At 50.8% G+C, this 25,814-nt stretch overlaps 2 protein-coding genes across 7 annotated transcripts in view; one reads left to right on the forward strand and one right to left on the reverse strand.

The window, feature by feature from the left end:
* The first annotated feature begins 2,687 nt into the window (after window positions 1-2,687).
* B3GALNT1 (beta-1,3-N-acetylgalactosaminyltransferase 1 (Globoside blood group)) lies at window positions 2,688-6,221 on the forward strand. Of its 3 annotated transcripts, XM_064152953.1 has the most exons (3): window positions 2,979-3,130; window positions 4,059-4,995; window positions 5,520-6,221. In XM_064152953.1, the coding sequence occupies exons 2-3, from the start codon at window positions 4,338-4,340 to the stop codon at window positions 5,696-5,698; spliced, it is 837 nt and encodes a 278-aa protein (XP_064009023.1). In that variant the 5' UTR covers window positions 2,979-3,130; window positions 4,059-4,337; the 3' UTR covers window positions 5,699-6,221. The 3 variants fall into 3 exon arrangements, with proteins under 3 accessions (XP_064009022.1, XP_064009023.1, XP_064009021.1); XM_064152952.1 differs by lacking the exon at window positions 2,979-3,130 and adding an exon at window positions 2,688-2,737 and having other exon boundaries at window positions 4,059-6,221; XM_064152951.1 differs by having other exon boundaries at window positions 4,059-6,221.
* A 362-nt stretch (window positions 6,222-6,583) lies between these two features.
* Window positions 6,584-25,814, reverse strand: part of PPM1L (protein phosphatase, Mg2+/Mn2+ dependent 1L) — a 125,309-nt gene continuing 106,078 nt past the window's right edge. Inside the window, exons 3-5 of one of the 4 annotated variants that reach the window (XR_010304450.1) lie at window positions 21,178-21,339; window positions 14,249-14,817; window positions 6,584-6,700 (exon numbers count right to left, since the gene is read on the reverse strand). Coding sequence is in view for 1 of the 4 variants with exons in the window: in XM_064152955.1 (XP_064009025.1) it covers window positions 14,471-14,817; window positions 21,178-21,339 (509 nt within the window). In the remaining 3 variants the exon portion in view is untranslated. Of the gene's footprint in view, window positions 14,818-21,177; window positions 21,340-25,814 lie in introns of all 4 variants that reach the window. The other 3 variants (XR_010304449.1, XR_010304448.1, XM_064152955.1) reach the window with 3 other exon arrangements.

A 25,814-nucleotide genomic window follows, 5' to 3' on the forward strand; every position in this document is an offset into this window, starting at 1 on the left:
CTCCTCCTGTCTGCTCACACGTGGAGTTGGCTGCTTTAGGTTGTAAACTTGGTGAGTTTATGAACAAGTTTAATGCACTCTGTCTGGTGGAGACTAAATAAGGATCTTACAATTTGGGTATTACTGAGATTTAGACACATGACATTAACAATTCCTGGTAGCTTCATTATTCACAGCTTGCACTGGCTTGGAAGGGACTCTCCAAGGTCATCTTGTCCAACCCCTGCTGTCAGCAGGGACACCCCCAACTAGATCAGGCTGCCCAGGGACACAGCAAGTTTGATCTTGAATGTCTCCAAGGGTGGGTCTCAACCACACCTCTGGACAACCTGTTCCAGTATTTTACTACTCTCATTGTGCAGAAGTTCCTCCTGATGACCAACCTAAATCTGCCCTGCTCCAGTTTCAAAACGTTGTCCCTTGTCCTGTCACCACAAGCTCCTCTAAACAGCCTTCCTGTAGGTCCCCTTCAGATCGTGAAATGCAGCTCTAAGGTCTCTACCCCAGGCTCGCTCCCTAGTCCTGGTGCCCACTGATTTCCTTCAGGAAAGGAATGAAAAGCGGCAAAGAAATAGAATCTTGATCAAAATATCATTTGGGAGGGGCAGATAGAAAACTTAGTCTAATGTAATTTAATTCACATTAAGGCTAATTCTTTGGTCAGACAGCAGATTTAGTCTGGCTGAGTCAGCAGACTCAGCACATACCCAATATCACAACACTCACTCGCCCTTGCACCCCTACACACAAGGATTAGTTATCACCACTTGTTTTTTGCTTCAGAAAGTCCCTCATCAGCAAAACCACATGAAGGTCTCCCTGGGCAGTGAGCTGCTGACTGATAGGGTGATCATTCTGATAATTATGGCACTGGTTGCTCAGATATTACACACATGGCATAAAACAAACCTCAGCCTTGACAGACAGGTTCTAATCTAGTTTCTCTCAGAGCTAAGAGGGTTGTAGGAGAACTAATTGGGGGCAACAAAAGATGGCAGTGACATACTGACTGCTGTAGGGTTTTCACACTTAATAACACACATGGATTAAGTGCAGGGTTTGTTTCTTCTCAGCAGCAGGTCATGATGTGTAAAATCAGGGAAGGATATGCTTGCATTTCTTTCTAACTAGTGTAGGGAAATGAATGGGAAGATGGGGAGGCAGGAAACTGCAAAACACAGTGCAATGAATCATAATTCCCTGCACCACAGCCTGCCATTCTTTGAAATATGGTTATCTAGATCCAAGGGCAAAACCTCCTCTCCATGCAGGCTGTGGCAGGATGGATGGATGGATGCTGAGGGTCCTGAGCAGTGCTGTGATGTCAAGATTACTCACAGTTCTCTGCTCTGTGTGCTTGCTCCAACTGTATTTGATATTTATGGTCTCCACTGTTGTTTTATTACATCAGACTTATCAGTTTGAGGAAGAGATTAAGCAATGTCTTGCTTCTTACAAGCTAATTACATTTATTTCCAGCCAGCTTCTGAAGTCTCCACGGCTTTGCAGTGTTTAATTACACCCAAATCGAATGTGAGTTTGGTTCAATGTAAGAATTTGTTCAGCAGGGCCACTTCCAGTGATGATTTCTCACATTACTTTGGAATTTATGTACCAACATGAGACCAAAACCGAGCTGGAGTCTGCTACACAGCACACATCACGATGCTTGTAGGTTCCATTTGCCCCTAGATGTGAGCATTTCAGACTGAGAAGTCTACCTTTGTGTTGTCCAAAGGTGTATTTGCTTTGCTGGGGTGAGGCTATCTTGCTTGTGCAGGGTTCACCTATATGTTCAGTTTAAAAACCTTGGACTAAATAAGCCCCATCCCTGGCAGCTGATTTACCATCAGTTAACCCCAACTCAAACTTTGCACAACAAACCTGTGTAGGTTTACGGAAGCTATGTAGGTTTACTGAAATGATGCAGGTTCCTCAGTTGTCATAGAACCAGTCAGGGTTGGAAGGGACCACAAGGGTCATCTGGTTCCAAGCTCCCTGCCATGGGCAGGGACACTCTACCCTAGGTCAGGCTGGCCACAGCCTCATCCAGCCTGGCCTCAACCACCTCCCTGGGCAACCCATTCCAGGCTCTCACCACTCTCATGCTCAACAACTTCCTCCTCACGTCCTGTCTGAGTCTCCCCACCTCCAGCTTTGCTCCATTCCCTCTAGTCCTGTCCCTCCCTGATATCTTAAGAAGTCCCTCCCCAGCCTTTTCGTAGCCCCCCTTCAGCTACTGCCAAGCAGGATGTTCCACCCCAGGCTTCTGTAACGCTGCAAAACGAACGCAGTACTTTAGGGAAGCTTGGAGGCGAGTCCCCAGCACCAGAAAAGGCAGCCAGCAGAGTCTGAAAGCGCCTCCGTGCACTTGAACCTCACACCACACCGGGGCTTTGTAAAGCAGGGACGAGCCGGAGCCGTCAGAGGGCAGGCAGGCACAGAGCCGTGCCGCAGGCAAGGCCCGCGGCCGCCACTCGCCTCTCTGAGGGCCTGCCCTGCCCTGCCGCCGGCCAGCTGCCCTGGCAGCAGGCGGGGGCAGAAGCGGGCATTTCCCTGTGCCCGCCGCCGGCAGCGGCACCGCTTCCCTTCCCGAGCCCTCCGGGGCCCCGGCCGCCACGCCTGGGAAGCGCGACGGGACGGGACGGGACGGGACGGGACGGGACGGGACGGGACGGAACGGGACGGGACGGGACGCCCTGCCCTGCCCCGCCGGTCACCGGACGGCACCGCAACGGTAACGGAACGGAGCGGCTGGTGGAGGGGGCTGCCGTTGAAGGCCGTGGCCCCCACCCGGGAGCTGTGCTGAGCCGGGGAGGGGATACGGGGGAGCGGGGGAGGCCGCCTGAGGGGAGAGCCGGGCGCAGAGCCTCCGTTCTCACGGAGAGCGGGGAAACGGCTTACAATTTGCGGCTGGTTTCGGCAGAGGGCGGTAGGTGGACTCCTAACGGACTGCTGCCTCCGAGCCGACACCTCTCCGTGCTTCCCGGGGCCGGAAAACTTTCTTCTCCGTCAGCTCTTCCCTCCGCGCCGCCACCGCGCAGTGCACCGCGGCGCTGTGAAGCGCTGCCTACGCGGGAGCACTAAGGTTGCCTGGGCAATCTGAAGTGAGAGCAAGCCGTCGTTAAAGGTTATTGTTAATGCATTTCAAGGCGTTGTTCCATGCCATCATCCCAGCTCAGAACCTTGCAAAAACTCCTGCTGTTCCTCCTGGTTGCAAGGCACAGGGCTCGAGGTCTTCCACTGAATTGTTTGGGTTGGAAAAGCTCTCTAAGATCATCAGCAAGCAACTCAACCCTACCGTGGCCTCGAGGTTTAAAGCTTATGGTCTGAAAGATCTTTTCCACCCTAAACGTTTCCAGAGCTCTGTGATTCTGTATGAAGAAAAGGAGAGTCCAGGAACAGTAATGGAATGATGTCCCAATTAATTCTACTGGCAGGTTAAGAAAAAGGACATTCCTTTTCTTTATCATTGTGCCTAAAGTCGTAAATGTGTTTTCATTTTGAATTGGGCTATCCATTGGCCATTGTAGTTACAATCATACTTTAATCAGTGGGAGCATTTGCCACCTTTTATGCTGCCTGCACTCAGGAAGTCCCTACCTGTAGCAGAGTGTGAGTAGTCAATGGTTATAAAGCTGTGCAGGGTGAGTGCCAGGAGGCTGGAGCCAGGCTCTGCTGGGTGATGCCCAATGCCAGCACAAGGGGCAATGGTGGAAGCTGAGGCTTAGCAAGTTTCATGTAAACACGAAGAGGAACTTTTCTCCCTGTGAGGGTGACAGAACACTGGAACAGGCTGCCCAGGGGGACTGTGGAGTCTCCTTCTCTGGGCATATTCAAAACTCACCTGGATGTGTTCCTGTGTGATCTGCTCTGGGTGATTCTGCTCTGGCAGGGGAGTTGGACTGGATGAGCTTTGGAAGTCCTTTCCACCCCTGACACTCTTTGATTCTATGATTCTATGATAGTCATTAGATGATCCCTCAAGAGTGAATTGAGTCAAAGATGTTTTGCTGAAGATCTCTGAGATCTATTTTTTTTCCTTTTTCTTTTTGCAGAGGTGAGGTTTGTGGAAGGGGAATCTCCAAGCTGAAAGCTGTTCGAGTTCCTCAGTGCTTGTCTCTGGGATGTGCTGATTCCCTGTGCATATCCCAGCTGGAGCAATGACTCTGGGTTTGCCTTTGTTCTGCTGCAGCTTTCAAGGCAACAGGAGAGAGACAACATTTGAACAATAGCATTCTGGCAACGACTTCCACTTTTCTTCCAGCAAGAAACCTGTTTCAGGGGTGTGGGTTTTGAAGGTCACCGAGGCACTTCTGCAGAGGAGTCCTTGCCCCATGCTGCTAAATGTCATGCATATGAGAAGGCTGCAGTGGGGTTTTTTGTTCCTCCTCACCTTTTCTGTCCTGACTCTCTGGTATGTCATGTTTCCTTCCGATGCTGGGCCTGAGCAGACAAACCTGATGTATTTCTACGACTATGAACCGCTGCACAAGCAGCGCTACCTCTTCACGCTGCGGGAGCGCCCCAGGTGCAAAGACACTGATCCCTTCCTAGTCATCCTAGTCTCCTCTAGTCCTTGGGATGTGAAGTCGAGGCAGGCCATCAGGATAACGTGGGGGTCTCAGGGCTTCTGGTGGGGACAGCGAATCCTAACTCTCTTCTTACTAGGTGAGGACACCGAAAGGGTGGGCAGCACCGCAGCGCTGTCGGTGGAAGACGAAAGCATCCTGTATGGCGACATCATCCGCCAGGACTTTCTGGACACTTATGACAACCTCACCTTGAAAACCATCATGGCCTTCCAGTGGGTCTCCCAGTTCTGCTCCAATGCCAGGTTCCTCATGAAGACCGATGACGATGTCTTCATCAACACCCCCAACCTGGTGAAATTCCTCCTGCGGCTGAACTCCTCAGAAAATGTGTTCAGTGGCTATCCTCTCATCAACAACTTCGCCTACAGAGGCTTTTACAGGAGGAGATACATCTCCTACCGTGAGTATCCCTTCAGGCTATATCCTCCCTACTGCAGCGGCATGGGGTATGTCCTGGATGGCAGACTGGCTGTCAGGGTTTATGAGCTGATGAGTCACGTCAGGCCCATTAAATTTGAGGATGTTTATGTTGGAATTTGCTTAAATATACTCAAGGTGAACATCAGCCTTCCAGAAGAGAACCAGTTCTTTCTTTACAAAATCAGGTTTGACATCTGTAGGTACAGGGAGCTGATCGCAGTACACGGCGTGACAGCAAGTGAAATAATCAGGTTCTGGCAGGATTTGTCCTCACATGCTTCAGTTAACTGCCTTTGAGTCTGTATTTATGTACAAACTTCAGCCTGTTTGGGGTGAAAACGTTTCAAGTCCAGGGCAACACAAAAAAACAGAGCTGTGGAGATGGCTTCAGCTGAAGGAGAGCTATGCTGCTGGGGCAGAGCTGCCATGAGACCTTCTGGTGTCCTTAGATAAAAACATCAGGGATTCACAAAGCATTTTTCCATGTCTATATCCTATGCACAGAATCTTGGGAAGACACTGTCCTGGCTTCTCTGACACTTGTCCATGTGGACTGCTGGAGCCATGGGATTTCTACCTGGATTTTCTGCGTGTCAGTGAGGAATTATGTTGATACCAAGAAAGATGCTTCCCACATTCCTACCTGGATTTGTTTCTTTGTTATTAGTTGGGGTTTTTCTTAGCACCTGCATCATCCTTGGCCACTCTCAAGTATTTGTTCTGTACCTGGAATGACAATTCCAATGATCTTCTATCCATATGTCACCTTCTTATGTAAACCTGTCACCTCCATCAGCACTCTTGAGTGCTAGAGACCTGTGGATGTTGGAGGGACTGCAGAAACTGTGGGAAGTTCTGAATGCAAGATGCAATTTCCCTGTGTGGGTGTATATATTTATATAATACAAACCAGAATTGCTCTGGTGGCTTTGCTCATGTTCACAGACTGCCAGAGGGCTCCACCAGTGGTCTTATGTGCGGTTCAGTTATGACACATCTCTCATACATCAGGATAATCAAAACCCAGCCATGTGGACACATACCTGTGCGTACTGATGTGTCCTGAAAGTTCTCAGACCAAGCAGAGAATCACAGGATGCCAGCATGGGAGGGCTGGAAGGGATCTCTGGAGATCATCCAGTCCAACCTTCTGCTAAAACAGGGCACCCACAGCAGCTTGCCCAGCAGCACAATGCCATGGGGGGCTGGAAGCTCTCCAGACAAGGAGACTCCACATCCTCTCTGGGCAGCCTGCTCCAGGTCTCCAGCACCCTTGCAACAAACAAATTTCTCCTCCTGCTCAGGTGGAACCTTCTGGCTTGTGCTGTCCTTGGGCACCACTGACAAGAGTCTGGGCCCCATCCTTTTGCCCCCCCACAGCTCCTTTAGCTCTTGCTGAGCATTGCTGAGATGCCCTCTGGGGCTGCTCTTCTGCATGCTGTCAGCCCCAGGGCTCTCAGCCTTTGCTCCTCATAGAGCTGCTCCAGGCCCCTCATCATCCTCATTACCTCTCCTGTACTCTCTCCAGCAGTTCTCTGTCTCTCTTGAACTGAGATGATTCAGCAAGATCCATTTATCTCATGACTTTATTCCTGAAACAGCTTTCCTCCTTCAAACTTTAAAATGAAAACTGGAAAGAACTTCTGAGCTTTTGCATTCCTTGAAGACAGCAAACTCTGCTCTATCTGTAAAGAGAGGGATTTGAATCACTTTATTCATGTCAGCAAGGCCAAGTTTTCAGTAGTTTACACTTCTAACAGACAACAACACAGGGTTTGCAACTGCATTAACAGAGTTATTCTTGACACACTCACTACACAGTGAAGATAGAATGGTTATATCCTGTACATGGAGCATGGCAGAGCACTGCCACCTTACCTGTGCTACAGCTAAGATGTGGTGGCATATTTACATTTGGCTGTCTTGCAGATAGTCTCTTAGAGACAAATTAGAGAGGTGCAGAAACCTCTTAAGTAGCAGGGTTGAGGTTTCACCAGGTTTCTTTGTTTTACCTTGTGGTTAGGGTCACTGTTGGAGGTTGGGTTTTTCTGCTGTGTTTTCAGCAACTGCACAGGGGCTTTGTGATGGACTTTGAGGGTGCTTACATATAAAAGTAAGGTCTGGGGGAGGATGTTCTTGAGGTGTTTCAGGTGGTGGTGCCCTAAGGGTGTAGGAAGAAGGTCAAAGATTTGCAAAAATAGATTATTTTGTTAAACTGAATCACTAAAGGTGCATTGTTACAGAGAATGCCAGTGTGGGGAGGGGCTTGGAAGGGGCCTCTGGAAATTATTCAGTCAAACTAAATCAGGGCACCCACAACAGCTTGCCCAGCATCACTACGTCCAGGGTGGGGTTTGAAAGCTCTCCAGACAAGGAGACTCCACAGTCTCTCTGGGCAGCCTGCTCCAGAACTCCAGCACCTTCACACCAGAGAGGTTTCTCCTCCTGTTCAGGTGGAACCTCCAGTCTTAAACCCACAACACCCTCACATCAGAGAGATTTCTCCTCCTGTTCCGGTGGAGGGTGCACCCACAGCTGCTATTTTTCTGTGAAGAGAGGTGATACTACAGCTGTCCTGTGGATCTGTCATCTGGTGGCTGTTCTGTGTTGAGATCCTGAGAGCTGTGTGAGAGGTTTCACTTGTTCTTTGATTATCTAGCTTCAAGCACTCCTAGCTCCCTCTTTTATCAGCCTGCCACATTAAATGCTTGGAAATGAATGATCTTTCACAAGAACACTGATACTGCAGCATGATTTGTGTTGCCTTTGCCCAAAATCATAGCTTCTGAAAGACTCTGCAGCCTTCAGGAAGTGGATAGATCAAGCAGCCAGTGCTCACAAGGAGAGAACCAGAGATGTGAATCAGGGAGAAGTGTGCAGGACTACCACCAGGCAGGGTACCTCTTAGGTTTGTGCCCCACAATGCTAAGGCTGATCATAAATCTGTACACAGTGATCTGTTCCTGCCAGATGAAATTGCCACCTCCAGTGGCATCGGTTTACAAGTACAGTGTAAAACATTCCTGCTCCTGAGTTTTAAAAAAACAACTCATTTCTCATTTCCAGTCTGCTTTGTGTCTGAGTCTGACCTTATTATTGCTTAAAAGACCATCAAAACTCATGCCTGAGCTAATGTTTCTGCTAAAAGCAAATAGCAGGGAAGATTCTGATGGGAAGAGGTGAAAAAAGCTTCAAGCTGACATCAGCATTGGATTCAGAGGAGGGAGCAGATTTTATTGCATCTGCCCTGAACATCCTACTGAAACCAAAGCCTAAACCACAGGCTGAGCTTTTCCCACATCCTGAGATGCAAAAAGGCAGCTTCAAGCAGAATTCCAAGCAGTTGTGATTTTGATGGGAAAATGATGGGACTTTTGGACTGGGAAAGCCTTGGACCAAAGCACTGGTCCAAGGTGTTTTGGAAGCCCTGCTGGGTGGATTGCAGAAGGAGCTGACAGTGAGGAATTTGAGTGCAATAATATGACTTTGTCACATTCCCTTCAAACTTAAACTCTTGATAGGTGTCTGTTGGTCCTGCTGAAGAAATTTTGGGGCAGAGTTTTGCTCAAGTGTTCATTTAGCTCCTTCTGTAACCATTCAGCTCCTTCTCTTGCCCCAGCAGCATGCACCAGCTGGGTAATTTCTTAAGCACCTTGCAGTTTGCTGAGCCGGAGCTGGTAGGGCCCAGGGATGTGAAGGCTCCTGCAGTCTGCATTATATATTAAGGTCCCAGGTTTGGATGTTGTTACTGAGCTGAAAACCATGCTCAAGTGCAGGTGCTCCATGGAGGAGGGACAGAAAGCAGTTACAATAAAGCCTGCCAGGTTGCAGAATCACAGAGTGGCAGGGGTTGGAACGCTGGAGATCATCCAGTCCAACCTCCCAGCCAAGGCAGGGTCACCTAGGGCAGGTCACACAGGAACAAGTTCAAGTGGGCTTGGAATGTCTCCAGAGATGGAGACTCCACCACCTCTCTGGGCAGCCTGCTCCAGTGCTCTGACACCCTTAAAGAAGTTCCACCTCATGTTCAGATGGAACTTCTGATGTTCCACTTTGTGCCTCTTACCCCTTGGCCTGTCTCTGGGCACCACTGAACAAAGCCTGGGCCCACCCTCCTGCCACTTGCTCTTTAAGTATTGATCAGCATTGATGAGGCCCCCCCTGCCAGGCTGCTCTCCAGACTAAACAGCCCAGATTATCTCAGCCTTGCCCCATCAGAGCTGTTCTAGTCCCCTCAGAATCTTTATAGCACTTTGTTGTACCTTCTCCAGTAAGTCCCTGCACTTCTTGGGCTGGGGAGCTCAGAACTGGACTCAGGACACCAGCTGTGGCCTCAGCAGGGCAGAGTTGAGAGAGAGAAGAATCTTTCTCAGCCTGCTGGCCACAGTCCTCTTGCTGCACCCCAGGATGCCATTTTCCTTCTTGGCCACAAGGGCACATTGCTGGTCACCCTGTTATCCATCAGGACGGTTTGCTCTGGTGCTGGGTTGGTTTTTTGTATGTGCAGTTGAGACCACAACCTAAAACCACAGAGAAACTTCAAAGTGTTAACTAAACCCAAACCCACCCACCCCTAGATGTTTGGTTTCTACAGCTAAGGGGTGCTGTGAGATGCAGCTGGAGAGAAGGGTCTGTCTGCACCTCACAGGGGACAAGTGGAACTGCAAAGGCCTCCACTGCCTTCCTGAGCTATCAGTTTCGAGGGCTGTCATTTGGTTTCCATGCTTAGGCCACTGGACACAGCTGCCATGCCACCTAATTAGGCTGTCACCTCCACTGGGAGCCTTTAACTGCTCCAAGAGCTCCAGAGGGTGGAGCTTTTGTATCAAGCCTTGTTGGAGAATTTCTTGCTAGCAGAGGACACCAAATGATAAACATGAGCAACCCGTGCTGGGAGCGTCCTTGAATCCATCTGGGGAGTTAAGATACCAGGCGCTGGGTAGTTCCCCCCACATGCAGCTGCAGGGGTTGGAGTGCCAGCTGCAGGTGGGCAGAGTTTAGCCAGCCCCAGAGGCTGATGCTCAGATTGTTATGGTATACTGACCTACCCATGCCTTACAAGTAACCCTGTACCCTCTGTATGTAACCAGTCTTGGTGGAGCATGCCTCTAGCTAGAATGCATGTAAGTCTCTGCACCACAGAAATAAAGCAGACTGTGACCATCTAACCATACTGGTGAACAAAGAGTCATTGTACCCAGGTGCTCCACTGGCCAGTAATAAAGCCTTCCTTAAAAGCTAGTTCCAAGTCTAGCAATCAGACTGCTACACTAATTAGTGTCTATCATCAGAATGACAAAGCTCACTGGTAGCACCTTCAGAATGTGCTGCGTGAGGTGACCTCTTGGCTTGTAAAACCCCTGGGAAGAGCCCAGACTCCAGATTCTCTAAGTGCTGCCCCAGCTAGCCAGTGACAAGCTACATTTTTTTTTTACCCTAGACCACACCAAAAATGCTCTTTGGCAGCAACTTAGCCTTTCAGTTTCCTGCCCTTACAAACTGTCATTAACCAGGTTGCTTCCAACCCAAACCATTCTCTGACTCTATGAATTACCTGATGAACACATCACTGACAGAGCTGCTCAGGCTTAAACAACACAAAACCTCCACAAACACAGCCTACAGGAATTTGGGCCCTCTCAGGTGTCTGCAAGTCACCTTACCCACCCTCTCCCTGTCTTTGGAGGGGTGCCCAGGCAGGAAGCACCCCTGAGGATGGGATGCTGGTAGGTTTGCCTCTCCAGTGCTGCACCAGTGTACTGGGGACACTTCTGGCAACTCTTTCCAGATGATTCTTTCCAGTGAGGGTAGGGATACATTGGAACAGGTTGCCCAGGGAGGTTGTGGATGCCCCCTCTCTGGGCAGAAAGGAGCTGAAGGCCAGGTTGGACGAAGTCTGTAACAACCTGGGTCAGTGAAAGGTGTCCCATGGCAGGGAGTTGGAACTGGATGATCTTGAAGGTCGCTTCCACCCCAACTCATCCTGTGATCTATGAATGCAGGATGTATAATGAAGGCAGTGGAGGAGCAGACACTAGGTGGTGTAGGCTGCACAATCAAGGTGTGCATTGCCTCATCTTTGTCCTCCAATGAGCGTCCCCTGACAGAATTTGGCACAGATCAGCACGGCTGGAGTCAGGTTCAAGATGGGGGACTGACAGGTGCTGGCCATGGATGTGAAAGAGTGCCCAAAGCATCTCATCTCCATTACTTCATCTTCAAACCTAAAGCAGCTGTAACCAGGTTTTAAAAGTGATCAAACCAAAAATCAATAACCCCAGCAGAGTTGTTGGGATGGGTGTCTTTGGCCAGGGAAGGGCTATGGAAAGGTGAGAAAGCTGCAGAGGAGGTGGGAAGTGCTGAACCAACCACTGTTGTAACTGCAAGCACTTGAAGGTTGAAGCTGGACTGATCTGGAGGCTCAGTAGCAGCCATGGGCTTTGCTCTCAAGTGGTGTTAGCCTATAATGGTTTGGGGTTTTTTATTCCAGTCACAGAATCACCATGGTTGGGAAAGACCTCTAAGATCATGGAGTTGGGATGGGAAAACTTCAACCCCAAAAGAGGCCTCAAAGACTGGACGAGGCTGCTCAGAGAGTGGTTGAATCCCCACCCCTGGATGTATTTAAAAGCCATCTAGATATGGTGCAGTAGTAGTCCTGTCAGAGTTAGTCAATGCTTGGATTTGATGATCTCGGAGGTCTTTGCCAAGCAAGGTGCTTTTATGATTCTGTGAATTCCAACCATTACTGGACGCTGCCAGGGCCACTACCACACCATACCGTGGAGCACCTTCAGCTGCGTTGTTCCAATCCCAGCCTCTCCATGGCCCCTGAAGGATCAGCAGTGATGTCTTTCTCTAGGGTTCTGCAGGCTGCTGGGTCTAATTCTGCATTGCCCTGGGCAGCTCTTTTGACAACCATCCAGACAGAGAAACCAGCACAGTGGAAACTCCACCTGTGAAGGACAAAGGTAAAGTAAACAGCTTATGGCCCACGAGCTCTGCCTGCTGCAGCAGTGCTGAGGAGATACTGAAGCATGCCCAGGAAGTTTCCATTTCACTGCAGACTGACCCCAAACACTTCTCACAGGGAAAGAACTGAAGCAGTTATCAGCATCCCCTGCCTGCTGTTCAGCTGAACTGCAGAGGCATGTTTCAAACTCACTGCATGTGCTGCTGCTCCAGACACTCACAAAGTCCTCCACATCCCATCCTCCAGGGAAGGACCAGTGCAGGCTGGGATTCTGCTGCTTTCAAAGGGTGCTGGACACTTCCACACCTCTCTTCTTCCCTCAGAGTTGAGGGGCTCTACCCTGGGATCTATAAATATCTGAGTGGGTGTCATGGAGGGGGGTAATCTCTTTTGAGTGGTGCACAGCGGTAAGCCAAGGAGCAATGGATGCAAACTGGAACAGAGAAGGTTTCACCTCATCATGAGGAAAAACTTCTTTAGAGTGAGGGTGCCAGAGCACTGGAGCAGGCTACCCAGAGAGGTTGTGGAGTTTACTTCTCTGGAGACTTTCAAACCTGCCTGGATACATTCCTGTGTGAACTCCCCTGGGTGATCCTGCCTTGGCAGGAGGGTTGGACTGGATGATCTCTGGAGGTCCCTTCCAACCTCTAACCTTCTGTGATCAGAAGAGGCAGCTAAATAATCTCTATTTAATTGGAATCACCCTGGGAATAGCAACAGATCCAATTAGGAGCTGTGATTATCTCCAAACGAGCTAGAGCAGAGAAGCTTGTCAGGGAAGAGAGAACTTAGGAACAGAAATGGAAAGGCTGTGAAGCAGGATTTGGTCTCTTCCTTGGTGACTTCAGAGACACACATCTACCACACATCACAGTGCTTTAGGCACCAGCAGGCCACCTGCCCAGGGATGCTGAAAGTGGGTGATGAGGGACAGGCAGCTTTTTAACCAAGTGCCATGACATCCCTGCCACGAACAGGGAGCTTTGAGCAGCCTGGTCTAGTGGACACGACACAGCCAATGCCAGGGGCACTGGAACTAGATGATCCTCAAGAGCCCTTGCAACCCAGCCCATTCTGTGAATCTATGAACAATGTAAACTGATGCATTACATCCCTGATTCACCTCAGCACTCAGATACTGACAACCTCCAGCACCCTGAAGACGCCAGCAGATCATTCAGAACTATATTCTCCAGGGAGTGGATTGTGGAAAAAGAGGATATGGGTAAGAAAACCATCCCAGGAAGCTCAGGCCTTGGCTCTGCTCCTCCAGCATACATTGCCACATCCTTCTGCTGCTGCTGCCTCTCCATCATCAAGTTACCAGATAGAGATCAGACTGCCATTCTTTAAACTTTGGAGCCACAGATTCCAAAATACACTGAAATCCTGGAAGCTGGACCTAAGCATGTTTTAATCTAGACTGAGCACAAGCTCTCATCTCTGCAGTGCTGTGGCATTCATACTTGGGACCAGAAATGGTTCTAGAGTGGCCTTCCCCTGGATTAACACCACAAATGAAAAGCCTTTAATAGGCTTGACTCCTATCAAGGCAGCTCTAAGCAGCACCTTGATTTAATTAGCCTTCCAAATGGTTGCTAATTAAATTAATTTCACCTTCCACCACTTTCTTTATAGGCCTGCAGAGAGTCTGTGTCAAAAAACTAATTTGTGGGTGAGCCTTGGTGAACCACAGACACTCTCCTGTCACAACAGACCCAGCTGCTGGTGGAGCAGGTGTCAGAGCTCACAGCGTTGTGCTGCACTGGGCTGGACACAGCATGGCATAGAGGGAATGCACAGAGTGAATGAAGGTGGCTGCAGCTCATCCAGCAGCTAGACCTCATCACATGCTTGGCAGAGATTGATGTGAGGAGAGGGTCAGCAAAGCGAGGGAGCCACTTCTGTGGTAGCAGGCTAGGAGTTGGCTCCTCTTCCTCCTTCACATCCACAAACCTTTTGCTATACAGATAAGGAAAAGAAAGGAAAAGAAGATAAAAGAAAAAAAGGAAAGGAAAGAGGAAAGGGGAAAGGAAAGAGGAAAGGAAAGAGGAAAGGAAAGAGGAAAGGAAAGGGGAAAGGAAAGAGGAAAGGAAAGAGGAAAGCATCTTTCTGGAGAGTCACACCCAGGACTGAAAGCAGTGTCACTGCTCTGCCCCTGCTCTGCACCTGAAGGAACCTCTTGACCATCGGAAATGAGAGGGGAGGGATCAGATGAGAAGTCTACGGGGGGGAGGTCGGGGAGAGAATGGAAGCTTACAGTTAGTTTGCGAGGAGCAGGGAGGGCACAGGAGACAGGGAGGCATGAACCAACCCTTTGTCATCACTGAGAGGGAATGAGTTGTATTGCTCCTTTGTTAAGCCAAGGACAAAGCCCAGGGGATCTCCTCCTCTCGGGTAGGATCTTAAGGGCACGACAAGAGCTTTCTACTGGGTTCAAACCGTCAGAGAGTCTGTTTGCAGTTCAGCCACTGGTCAGTCATCACTGTTCTTCTGTTTTGCTGCTATTCCTGAACTTCACCACCATCACTGTGATGTTGTCAGGACACCCTCTGTAGAAGGACTGTAGGACTATGCTCTTGGCACCAAAGTGGGGCTCATCCAAGCGTTCCTTGATGAACCGGACAGCTTCTTCATTGCTGAAAGCATCCCACAGGCCATCCGAGGCCAGGATCATGAACTCTGGCTGCAGTTTGTCCAGGTCAAAGGTAAGAATGTCAGGGTCAGGGATGACAACGTTCAGGTTCTTCAGAGGGTAATCTCCTAGGGAGCGGGACATGGCCAGGATGCCCTGGACGCGCCACGAGCCATTAAAGCTGATAAAGCCACCTGCAGAGAAACACCAACACTGAGAGCAGGGCTTGGAAAAGTCAAAGCATTACTCTGGCTTTCTGCCAGACTCACCCAAACATTCATCTTGCTGCATCCTCGGGTCCCCAGTGTCACACATCTTTACAGTCAGGGTGGGGAGACACTGAACAGGTTGCCCCAGGGAGGTTTGTGGATGGCCCCTCCCTGGAGGCCTTCAAGGCCAGGCTGGATGAGGCCTTGAGCAACTTGGGTTGGTGGGAGGTGTCCCTGCCTATGGCAGAGGGTTGGAACTGGATGAGCTTGAAGGTCACTTCCAACCCAAACCATTCTGTGATTCTATGCCTTATGTAAATCACAGAATGTTGTGGGTTGGAAGGGACCTCCAGAAGTCATCCAGTCCAACCCCCCTGCTAGAACAGGGTCACCCAGGGCAGGTCACACAGGGATGCATCCAGGGTTCTGGCACACTCACCACACAGAAACATCTCCTCATGTTGAGGTGGCACCTCCTGGGTTCCAGCTTGTACCTGTTGTGCCTTGTCCTGTCACTGGGCACCAGCAAGGAGAGCCTGGCACCTTCATCCTGACCCCCATCCTTCAGATATTTATAGACACTGATCACATCCCCTCTCAGCCTTCTCTCCAGACTAAACAGCCCCAGGGCTCTCAGCACTTCACAGCAGAGACGTCCAAGTGCCCCAGTCATTCTTGTAGCTCTCCACTGGACTCTCTCTAGCAGGTCCCTGTGTCTCTTAAACTGGGGAGCCCAACAGTGGACACGGTATGCTACACAACAGGTACAAGCTGGGGGTGAGGTCTCACCAGGGCAGAGCAGAGGGGCAGGAGATCTCCAGGGAAGAGCTGGATTGTGGCCACTGATTCTGCTGGAAGAGCTGAAACAGGGAATGTTTTGCTGCTGTTCCTCAATGGACAGGCTCTGCTTTCAAAGGAAGCAGCCTCATGCTTTTCTGCTCCCCAAGAGGTCCTGACCAGGCCCTGAACACAGCTGTTCCAGTCCCACACAACTTCAAGCTCAATGTTAGGATGAAAAGTCCTGCAAGCAAATCTTTATGTCCTGGTGTGAGCCAATTCCTTTGTTCTGTGCAGTTCCCCACTTCAGAGGATGTGTGAAGCAAACACCCTGTAGCAGGATTCACATCTCAGCCCAAGGCAGAAAGCAAAGCAGCAGCTGAACAAAACCCAAACATTTCTAAGCTCTTCTAGCAAACAGCTTGGAGTAAGCTGGGTCAGAAAGCACCAAAGCAGTGCTGGAAGCAAACCCCTCAGGATATGTAAAGTTGGAAAAACAAGAGGTGAGATTTGCCTGATGTGCATGGATTCATGAAATGTTTAGGCTGGAAGGGACCTCAAGAATTATCCAGCTCCAAGCCCCCTGCCATGGGCAGGGACACCTCACACTAGATCTGATTGTTCAGAGACGCATTCAGCCTGGCCTTAAAAACCTCCAGGGTGAGGCTTCCACCACCTCCCTGGGCAACCTGTGCCAGTGTCTCAGCACCTTCATGCTGAAGAACTTCCTAATGTCCAATCTGAATCTACCCACTGGGAGTTTTGTTTCATTCCCCCCAGTCCTATCACTACCCTAAAAAGTCCCTCCCCAGCTTTCTTGTAGCTCCCTTCTGGAAGGCCACAATAAAGTCTCCTGAGAGCCTTCTCCTCTCCAGGCTGAACAACCCCAACTCTCTCAGCCTGTCTCCACAGGAGATGTGCTCCTGGCCTGGAACACCTTCAGGAAGGGAGCATCCACCACCTCCCCGGGCAACCTGTTCCATGCCTCACCACCTTTGGAGGTCTCTTCCAACCCACCCCATTTTATGATTCTATGTTGTTCCTGTCATCTTCAAAGTCACCTGAGGACAAACAGCTTGCAAGGGTGGGACATAGAAATGTAGAAGCACAAGAGGAGAACTGTTGGTTCCTGTTATCTACAGGCTGCCTGCTTCCCTGCTCTTACAAATGTCTTTGCTCTTATCACAAGCTTGCAGCTCAGCACTTCAGCCCCCACGTTATTTGTCTGTCACCTCAATCTTCTGATAGCCCTTCCAGTCCTGGCTGCTTGATCTAATCTGTAAAGTCTTTCTGCTTTCAGGTGAGGCTGCATTTCATGTCACTCTCCTTTAAAGCTTGAAACTTGATTTGTGTTCAGCCCAGCAGAAAGAAACACTTTTTAGCTGGGTGTTTTCATGGATTCCTCCATGGAGCCTCTGTTATGAAGATGTTTCCTTCTGTAGCCACTGCTGAGCCCACTGCATCCAACCAGGATGGTGGCTAGGGGAAGAATGCAGCTTTTGAGGGTGCTGAAGGAGTCACAGCCACCTACTGACCATCCCAGGGGGAGCTGCATATGTGATGAGGACTCTAAAACCGTGAGTACAGTCCTGGGTGTCACTCAGCCTTCACTCTCATGTCACTCACTCTGATGTGGAGCTTGCAAGACATGGACTGGGTTCAGTTCTGGATTCCCCACTGCAAGAAGACATTGAGGGCCTGGAGCAGGTCCAGAGAAGGGCAACAAAGCTAAAGGGTGTGGAGAACAGGGCTGAGGAGCAGCTGAGGGAACAGGAGTTCAGCCTGGATAAAAGGAGGCTGGGGGGACAACTCCCTGAGAGGAGGCTGGAGCCAGGTGGGGGTTGGTCTCTTCTCCTGAGTATCAGGTGGCAGGACAAGAGGAACTAGCCTGAAACTGTGCTGAAGGAGGGTTAGGTTGGACATTAGGAGCAATTTCTTTGCTGCAGGAGTGGCCAGGATTGGCACAGGCTGCCCAGGGAGGTGGTGGAGTCCCCATCCCTGGAGGTGTTCAAGAAAGGTGTGGCCATGGCATTGTGGGACATGGCTTAGTGGCTGCAGTGGCGCTGGGTTGATGGTTGGACTGGACAATCTTAGAGACTCTTCCAACCAAAATAGCTCCATACATATGAGTTGGGATGCCAGGGAAGCAAAATGCTCTTGATAAGAGCCATTTCTAAGAGAAGCTTTCTCCAGGGTGAGAGCTCAGCAGTGCCTGAGCTTGCTGCTGCTCTCGCAGAGGACACAGCTACTGCTGCTGCTGGCTCCAGCCTGCAGGTCCTGCTTACGTGCACGAAGTGGTGTCTTGGTGCCAGTCTCAGAGCTGCTGACGACACGAGCTGCATTCCTATGGTTTGCCGAAGTGTCTACTGGCACCTCTGATGTGTTCTCTGACAGGGCCACTCCTACAGCGCACAGCAATGCTCCTGCAAGGCAGCTGTCCTGCAGCACCGGCTGCCACCGCAGGAGAAAGACTTTCAAGGGAGAGAAGCCTTCTGGCAGCTGCACAAACGTTTGCTGTGCCAGCCAGAGCTGAGCTCAGAGGATTACCTTCAAGGTGAGTGACTTGAGTTCCTGTCCATGTCACTCACCTGCTGGCTCTACCACCCAGGGCTCCCTCGGCAGCCAAACCAGGGCTGTTTCAAGGCCGCTGCCTTACGCTGGTGCTACAAAGGCAGCTCAGGCTCCTGGTCAGCAAGAAATGCTCTATGTTTGCTGGGGAAAAGCAGGGCAGGTTGAGAGAGCTGGGGTTGGGCAGCCTGGAGAAGAGAAAGCTCCAGGGAGACCTGGTGCCCTTGGAGTGCTTAATTGGGCCAACCAGAAAGCTTGGGACAGATTTTTGAGCAGGGCCTGTTGGGACAGGACAAGGCCTGATGGTTTGAACTTAGAGAAGCAGATTCAGGCTAGAGAAAAGGAAGAAATATTTTAAGCTGAAGGTGGTGAGAGCCTATCCCAGGTTGGCCAGAGAAGTGGCAGAACCCCCATCCCTAGAACCACTGCAGGTGAGATTGTCTGCGGCTGTGAGCAACCTGCTCCAGTTGCAGCAGTCCCTGCTGACTGCAGGTGGGTTGGGATGGATGAGCTTGGAAGATCCCTTCCCATCCTTTTATCACGGGATGTGCCTTTCCCTGTCCCACAAGGGTGGAGGAGAGTGGTAGGAGCTCAGTCTCAAGATAAACAAGAGCAGGGCAGCCCAGCAGTCGTGGATGCAGCAGCCAGTCCCTGCTGACAGTTCAGTCAGTGGTGATCCAGACCTGGTGGCCCCTGCTGGCACCTCCCACCAGAAAGCTGAGTGGCAGCTTCTAGGGCAGCAAGAGCTGCTCGAGCCATGTTGCACTGGCAGATGGAAACATTTGCCAGGCTGTGGTTTGACCAAGACTTTGGAAAAAGCTTCTGGGAAGGAGGACGAGAGAGGGACTGAATTCATTCTACACCCACTGACAGCAGCAAGCAGTGAACCTGAAGATCCAGCATGGCAGTGAAAAATGAGGGTCAGCTTGGAATGGTCATCCTGTGGTTCACACCCTGCTGAAATGCAGAGGACACCTCAGGCTTTGCTCTGGCCTGCCTCATGCTGATTTCCATCAGGTGGAGGTTTGAAGCAGAGCTTCTCAACCATGACCACGCGGATTTCACTTTGAAATGAAGCCTCCTCCTGCTAACAGAGATGTGCAACCACTGCAGAGCTGCTGCAGGGGCCTGGGCAGTGCAGAATCCCAACACAGTGCTGTGGTTGTTCCTTGCTGTCACAAGGAATGATCTGGGTGGTGAGAGTCAGGCCCTCCTGGCACAGCTGCAGCACAGGATGGGTTATTCAGTTTGGGCACTTTGCTTCAGGGTTACTGTGTGGAAAGAAGGGAAGTTTCACACTCTGAAAGCATCCAACTGCCCTGCTCTGAGCTGGGCCAGCACCAGTTCTGCTTAGGGCTGGCAATGCTGTTCCTTCTGAGGACCTGCTCAGTCTTCCATGCCCTCAGGGGCAGGCAGCAGCAGGAAGCATCTCCAACTGCTCTCACTGCTGCTGGGTGCTGCAGGCAAGCCGGGAGGGCAGTGCAGGGTGCGCAGGGTCTGTGCTGCCGTCGGTCTGCTGCTGCCCCCGGGGGGTTTAGAAAAGTTTTATACTCGGGGAAAAATGTTTTAGACCGAGGGATAAAAATCATTCCTTGGACTCCTCAGACACAGCCCTGGAGGCAGAGCCACTGCATCTCCAGAGGCAGTGCTCTTTGCTGGCTGTAACATGCACAAGAGCAACTCTTGTTCTTCATCAAATCATTTGCTGTTGTGGGAGCCAAAGCAGAAACAGGTTCAAAAGAGGCTTTTGACATATTCCTGGAGAATTGGCTATTAAATTTGATGATGCAGATGAAACTTCTAGCCCAGGAGGTCGCTAAGCTGACAAGTGATGAAAGCTAGAAGGATTTATTGCAGAAAGATTGCTGCTTCTTATTCCTTCCCTATGCTCCTACTACAATTTACATGTTGGTGCTTGTTAGCAGCCACTGGACAGGAACAAAACTCAGCTCTGATGAATTAGGTTCATGCTCTGCTGCTTCTTCTACTAACTGAACCTCACTGTGTTTTAGCTTTAGGCTGTGCTCACCCAGCCTCTCACACAACTGCTGCTGGTAGGGTTTGCACTGATGCTGCCTCTATTCATTTGTTCCCAGCAGAGGTCACAAGGCAATTGGGCAGGGCAGCCAAGTAGCTGATGAAGATTCACAGATCACAGCTTGTCTGTGGTTTAAGGTTTGGAAGGGACCCTCAAAGATCATCTTGTCCTGCAGGGAGCAGGGACACCTTCAGCTAGAGCAGACTGCCCAGCGCCACAGCAAGTCTGATCTTAAATGTCCAAAGAGATGGGACCTCAACCTCAGCCCTGGGCAGACTGTTCCAGTGTCCCACCACCCTCACTGTGCAGAACTTCCTCCTGCTCCAGTTTCAAACCATTGCCTGTCATCCTATCCCCACAGGCTCTTCTGAACAGTTCCCCCTCAGCTTTCCTGCAGGTCCTCTTCAGATACTGAAATGCAGTTCTAAGGTCTCTCTGAGCCTTCTTTTCTCCAGACTGAACAGCCCCAACTCTCCCAGCCTGTCCCCACAGCAGAGGTTCTCCAGCCTCTGATCATCTTTATGGCCTCCTCTGGACCCTCTCCAGCAGGTTCATATCTCTCTTGTGTTGGGCTACCCCAGAACTGGCCACAGCACTGCAGGTGAGGTCTCCCCAGAGCCGAGTAGAGGGGCAGGATCCCCTCTATCCATCTCTGGCCACACTGCTCTGGATGCTGCCACTGGCCTTCTGGGCTGCCAGTGGCCATTGCTGCCTCCTGTCCAGCTTCTCCTTGACAAGCACCCCCAAGTCCTTCTCTGCAGGGCTGGTCTTACTCCTACACTGGCTCATTAAGGCACAGGTTTAGGCTTCCAATTCCTCTAAGAAGTGCTGTATAATACCAGAGGATTTGCCCTTTGGTTGCCTCAGCCTGGCATTTGCCAGCCTCAGGGCAGCTGCTGCTGATGGAGCTGAGAAGACAGAAAGATGAACCTTCAGGCCAAAGCAAACAGGTGGGGACTCACCAGCTCTTTTAATCCTCTTCCTCTCTTTTAGCTGGTAGGGCTTGTGGTCGTGTGACAGGGGGATGGCATTCCCATCCTTGTCACACAGGACTCCTCGGGAATCTCCCACGTTGGCCACTGTCAGCTCTTTGTCCGACAGCAGTGCGATCAGACAGGTGGTGCCTGCACAGAAGAGAAAGGTAAACATGTGGGGGGGACATGAAGGAAAAGGAGCAGCAGGAAAGTGTTCTTCCTGCTCATGATCATAGAATCATAGAATCAACCAGATTGGAAGAGACCTCCAAGATCATCCAGTCCAACCTAGCACCCAGCCCTATCCAATCAACTAGACCATGGCACTAAGTGCCTCAGCCAGGCTTTTCTTGAAGACTTCCAGGGACGGTGCCTCCACCACCTCCCTGGGCAGCCCATTCCAATGGGAAATCACTCTCTCTGTGAAGAACTTCCTCCTAACATCCAACCTAAACCTGCCCTGGCAGAGGGGGGGCTGGAGCAGGAGGAACATGGCCCAGCCTCTGCATGAGAGACAGCTGCTCCCGATGGCCAAGGACAGCCATGGGAGGGAAAGCAACCTTAGCCCTGCCGGCAGCTCTGTGAACCCAAACTGCTGCAGGGGGCTAGAACCACAGAACCACAGAATGTCAGGGGCTGGAAGGGACCTCCAAAGCTCATCCAGTCCAAGCCCCCTGCCACAGCAGGATCACCCAGAGCAGGTCACACAGGAACACATCCAGGCAAGGTTTGAATATCTCCAGAGAGAGAGACTCCACAACCTCCCTGGGCAGCCTGTTCCAGGGGTCTGGCACTCTCACAGGGAGAAAATTCATCCTCATGTTTCCATGGAACTTCCTATGCCTCAGCTTCCACCATTGCCCCTTGTGCTGGCATTGGGCATCACCCAGCAGAGCCTGGCTCCAGCCTCCTGGCACTCACCCTGCACAGCTGTATAAACATTGATGAGGTCACCTCTGAGTCTTCTCTCCCAGGCTCTCCTCATAACAGAGATCTTCCATTGCCTTCAGCATCTCTGTGGCTCTGTGCTGGACTCTCTCAAGCAGTTCTATGCCCCTCTTGAACTGGGAGGCCCAGAACTGGACACAGTACTCCAGATGTGGCCTCAACAGGGCAGAGCAGAGAGGCAGGAGAACCTCTCTTGACCTACTCACCACAGCCCTTCTAATCCACTGCAGAATGGCATTGCCCCTCCTGGCCACCAGAGCACATTGCTGGCTCATGGTCACCCTCCCATCCACTAGGACCCCCAAATCCTATTGCACTTCACTGTCTCCCAACAGCTCAGTCCCCAACCTATCCTGATCCCTGGGGTTGCTCTTTCCCAGGTGCCAGACTTTTCCCTTGCCCTTGCTGAATTTCATTCAATGTCTCCCTGCCCTGTCCAAGTCTGGCTGAATGGCAGCACAGCCTTCTGGTGTGGCAGCCACTCCACCCAGTTTGGTGTCATCAGCAAACTTGCTGGCAGTGCCCTCTGTGCCCTCATCCAGGTCATTGATGAATATATTGAACAGAATTGGTCCCAGTACTGCCCCTGTGGGACTCCACTAGTCAAAGGCCTCCAACTGAACTCCATCCCATTGACCACAACTCTCTAGCTTCTTTCCTTCAACCAGTTCCCTTCCACCTCCCTACCTAATCATTCAGACCAGAGCTCTCTCCCTTCAGCCCCTCAAGAACTGAGGGCAGAAGTTTCAATTCTTTACTGAAAAGAGGAAAAGGTTTGACATTTTAAATTGCTTTAAGCTCTAAATGCACAGAAAGTGTAATTAGTCACTGACCAGCCAACAGGGGCAGGAGAACACTGCAGTCATTGGCTGGGTTTTAAGTGCAAACACTTGACATGATAGCTTTATTTTCCTTACTTGACTGATGCTGAGGGAAATGGTCTTCAGAGGTCTCTTCCAGCATCCTCTGAACGCTGAGCAAAGCACAGCCCATTAAGACCCACTGCACTCTGCACTCAGAGAACCTCCAGCTCCTACCAACATTCCTTGTGCAGACTTGGGACCAGATCACAGAATTAACCAGGCTGGAAGAGACCTCTGAGATCATGGAGTCCAACCTATCACCCAGCACCTTCTAATTAACTAACCCATAGCACTAAGTGCCTCACCCAGTCTCCTGCTAAACACCTCCAGGCACGGTGACTCCACCACCTCCCTGGGCAGCCCATTCCAGTGCCAATCACTCTTGCTGTGGAGAATTTCTTCCTAACATCCAACCTAAACCTGCCCTGGCACAGCTTGAGGATGTGTCCTCTTGTTCTGTCCCTGGGTGCCTGGCAGAAGAGAACAACCTCACCTGGCTACAACCTCCCTTCAGGTAGCTGTAGAGAGCAATGAGGTCTCTCCTGAGCCTCCTTTTCTCCAGATGTCACAGCTTCATTCCCCTTGACCCTTGCTTTTGCTCTTGAGGAGCTATATTGGGCTTGAACTCCATGCTCTGTGCTTAGAGCTACATTCTCCAAGCTGCAGCTTGCTGTCCAACCTTGGAGTTAAAAACTGTGCTGTGCTGTTCTTGTGCCATGAGCTGAGTCTCCCAGGAGTGGTATAAATAAAAGAACCAGGAACAAACAATTTGTGTTTAGATGCACTGTGTTCTGCAGACTGATTTAGCTTGCAGGCCTATAAACTCCAGCTATTTTTGCACAAGACAGGCAGAGATATTTATGTATTTGTATATTTATTTGGTATTTCCATATTTTAATATGTTTTTATTATTTATTCCTCCCTACCACAATAAAGTTTATATAAATATGTAATTTTTTTTGCAGTTGCCTGACACACTGCCAGACCTCTCTGGGCAGCCCATTCCAATGCCAATCACTCCCTCTGAAGAATTTCCTCCTAACATCCAGCCTATGCCTCCCCTGGCACAGCTTGAGGCTGTGTCCCCTTGTTCTGTTGCTGGTTGCCTGGCAGAAGAGACCAACCCCACCTGGCTACAGCCTCCCTTCAAGGAGTTGTAGACAGCAATGAGGTCTGCCCTGAGCCTCCTCCAGGCTGCACACCCCCAGCTCCCTCAGCCTCTCCTCACAGGGCTGTGCTCCAGGCCCCTCACCAGCCTCGTTACCCTCCTCTGGACGCGTTCCAGTATCCCAACATCTCTCTTGAATTGAGGGGCCCAGAACTGGACACAGCACTCAAGGTGTGGCCTGACCAGTGCTGAGGACAGGGGAAGAATAACCTCCCTTGTCCTACTGGCCATGCTGTTCCTGATACAGGAACACTGCTGGCTCATGCTCAGCTACTATCTACCAGCACTGCCAGGTCCCTTTCTGCCTGGCTGCTCTCCAGCCACTCTGTCCCCAGCCTGTAGCACTGCTTGGGGTTGTTGTGGCCAAAAGTAGAAAAAAGCACTTGGCTTTGTTAAATCTCATCCCATTGGCCTCTGCCCACCCATCCAGCCTGCCAAGGTCCCTCTGCAGGGCTCTCCTACCCTCCAATGGATCAAAACCTGCTCCTAGCTTGGTGTCATCTGCAGACTCAGTCCCTTCATCCACATCATCAATAAAGATATTGAACAGGACTGGGCCCAGCACTGATCCCTGGGGGACAGGCACCCTGTGCAAGTCCAGGCTGTGGTGGCTCTACTAGCACTTCAAGAACTGCTCTGGTGAGAGGAGGGAAAGCCACCAGAGTGCCATGAGACCTCATCAGTACATTAAAAGCCTTTACAGAGGCCAGGCAGGAGCCAGCTCACCCTGCAACTGCTGCAGATCCTATGCTTCAGGTGTGAAGAAATCCTGCAGACACCTGGCTCCAGCTGGGGGTGGGAACTGGATGGCTGCAACTGGTGGAAATTCCCTCACCACCCTCACTTCACCCTCCTCTGTTAGCAGCAGTCCAGTTCATCTCACATTGGGCTCACCACATCCTCTCTTTTCTTCCTCACTGTTGAGTTCACTCTGTGTTTTCCAAGCCTCTCAGGCCATCAGCACATGCAACCTCTTCCCTTCCTCTTTCCCTTCCTTACTGCCTTTGACGCTGAGCTTTTGCCCATTCCTTGGTGAGAAATCACAGCTCCACCCTGCCCTTACCTCAGGCTCTTCAGTGGAGAATCACAGAACCACTTTGATTGGAAAAGGCCTCTAAGATCATGGAGCCCACCCTTAGGCCACCATGGCCACGCCAAGGCTCTCCCTCTGATCCTCTGTCCTTTCCACATGTGCATTCCCACTCCTTTTCCCAGTCCTTCCCCTCTTGATCTTCGCTCTCTTTCTCACACTTCCTCCTTCTCCATTTGAACATCACTTCCCAGCACAGCACCACGTTGAGGCTGCTCAGGTGCTGCCTCCCCTGGATCCCTATTCCTGCTCCAGTGACTTGATTTTGATGTTGTTTTGTTCCTTGTCCCTCATTCCAGTGCTCCTTTAGGTCTTTTTTTTTTTTGCAGCACATCTTCTTAATGCCCATCTGAACCCCACCACTGCCCTTGCTGATGTTCCAACGCTCTCCTGTCTCACCTCTACGCTTCCTGAAGATGCCTTTTGCAGTCACTGCTGGAGGTTCTGCTTCCCTCCAGCTCCACAAAACACCTCCTCCAACGCAGCTTCTGCCCCAGGCTTGTCATCAAAGCAGCTTCTGCCAGGACCTAACAGCATCTTCCCTCCTCTGCCTCCA

This window comes from Pogoniulus pusillus, chromosome 13, assembly GCF_015220805.1.
Source record: "Pogoniulus pusillus isolate bPogPus1 chromosome 13, bPogPus1.pri, whole genome shotgun sequence".
Lineage (NCBI taxonomy): Eukaryota > Metazoa > Chordata > Aves > Piciformes > Lybiidae > Pogoniulus > Pogoniulus pusillus.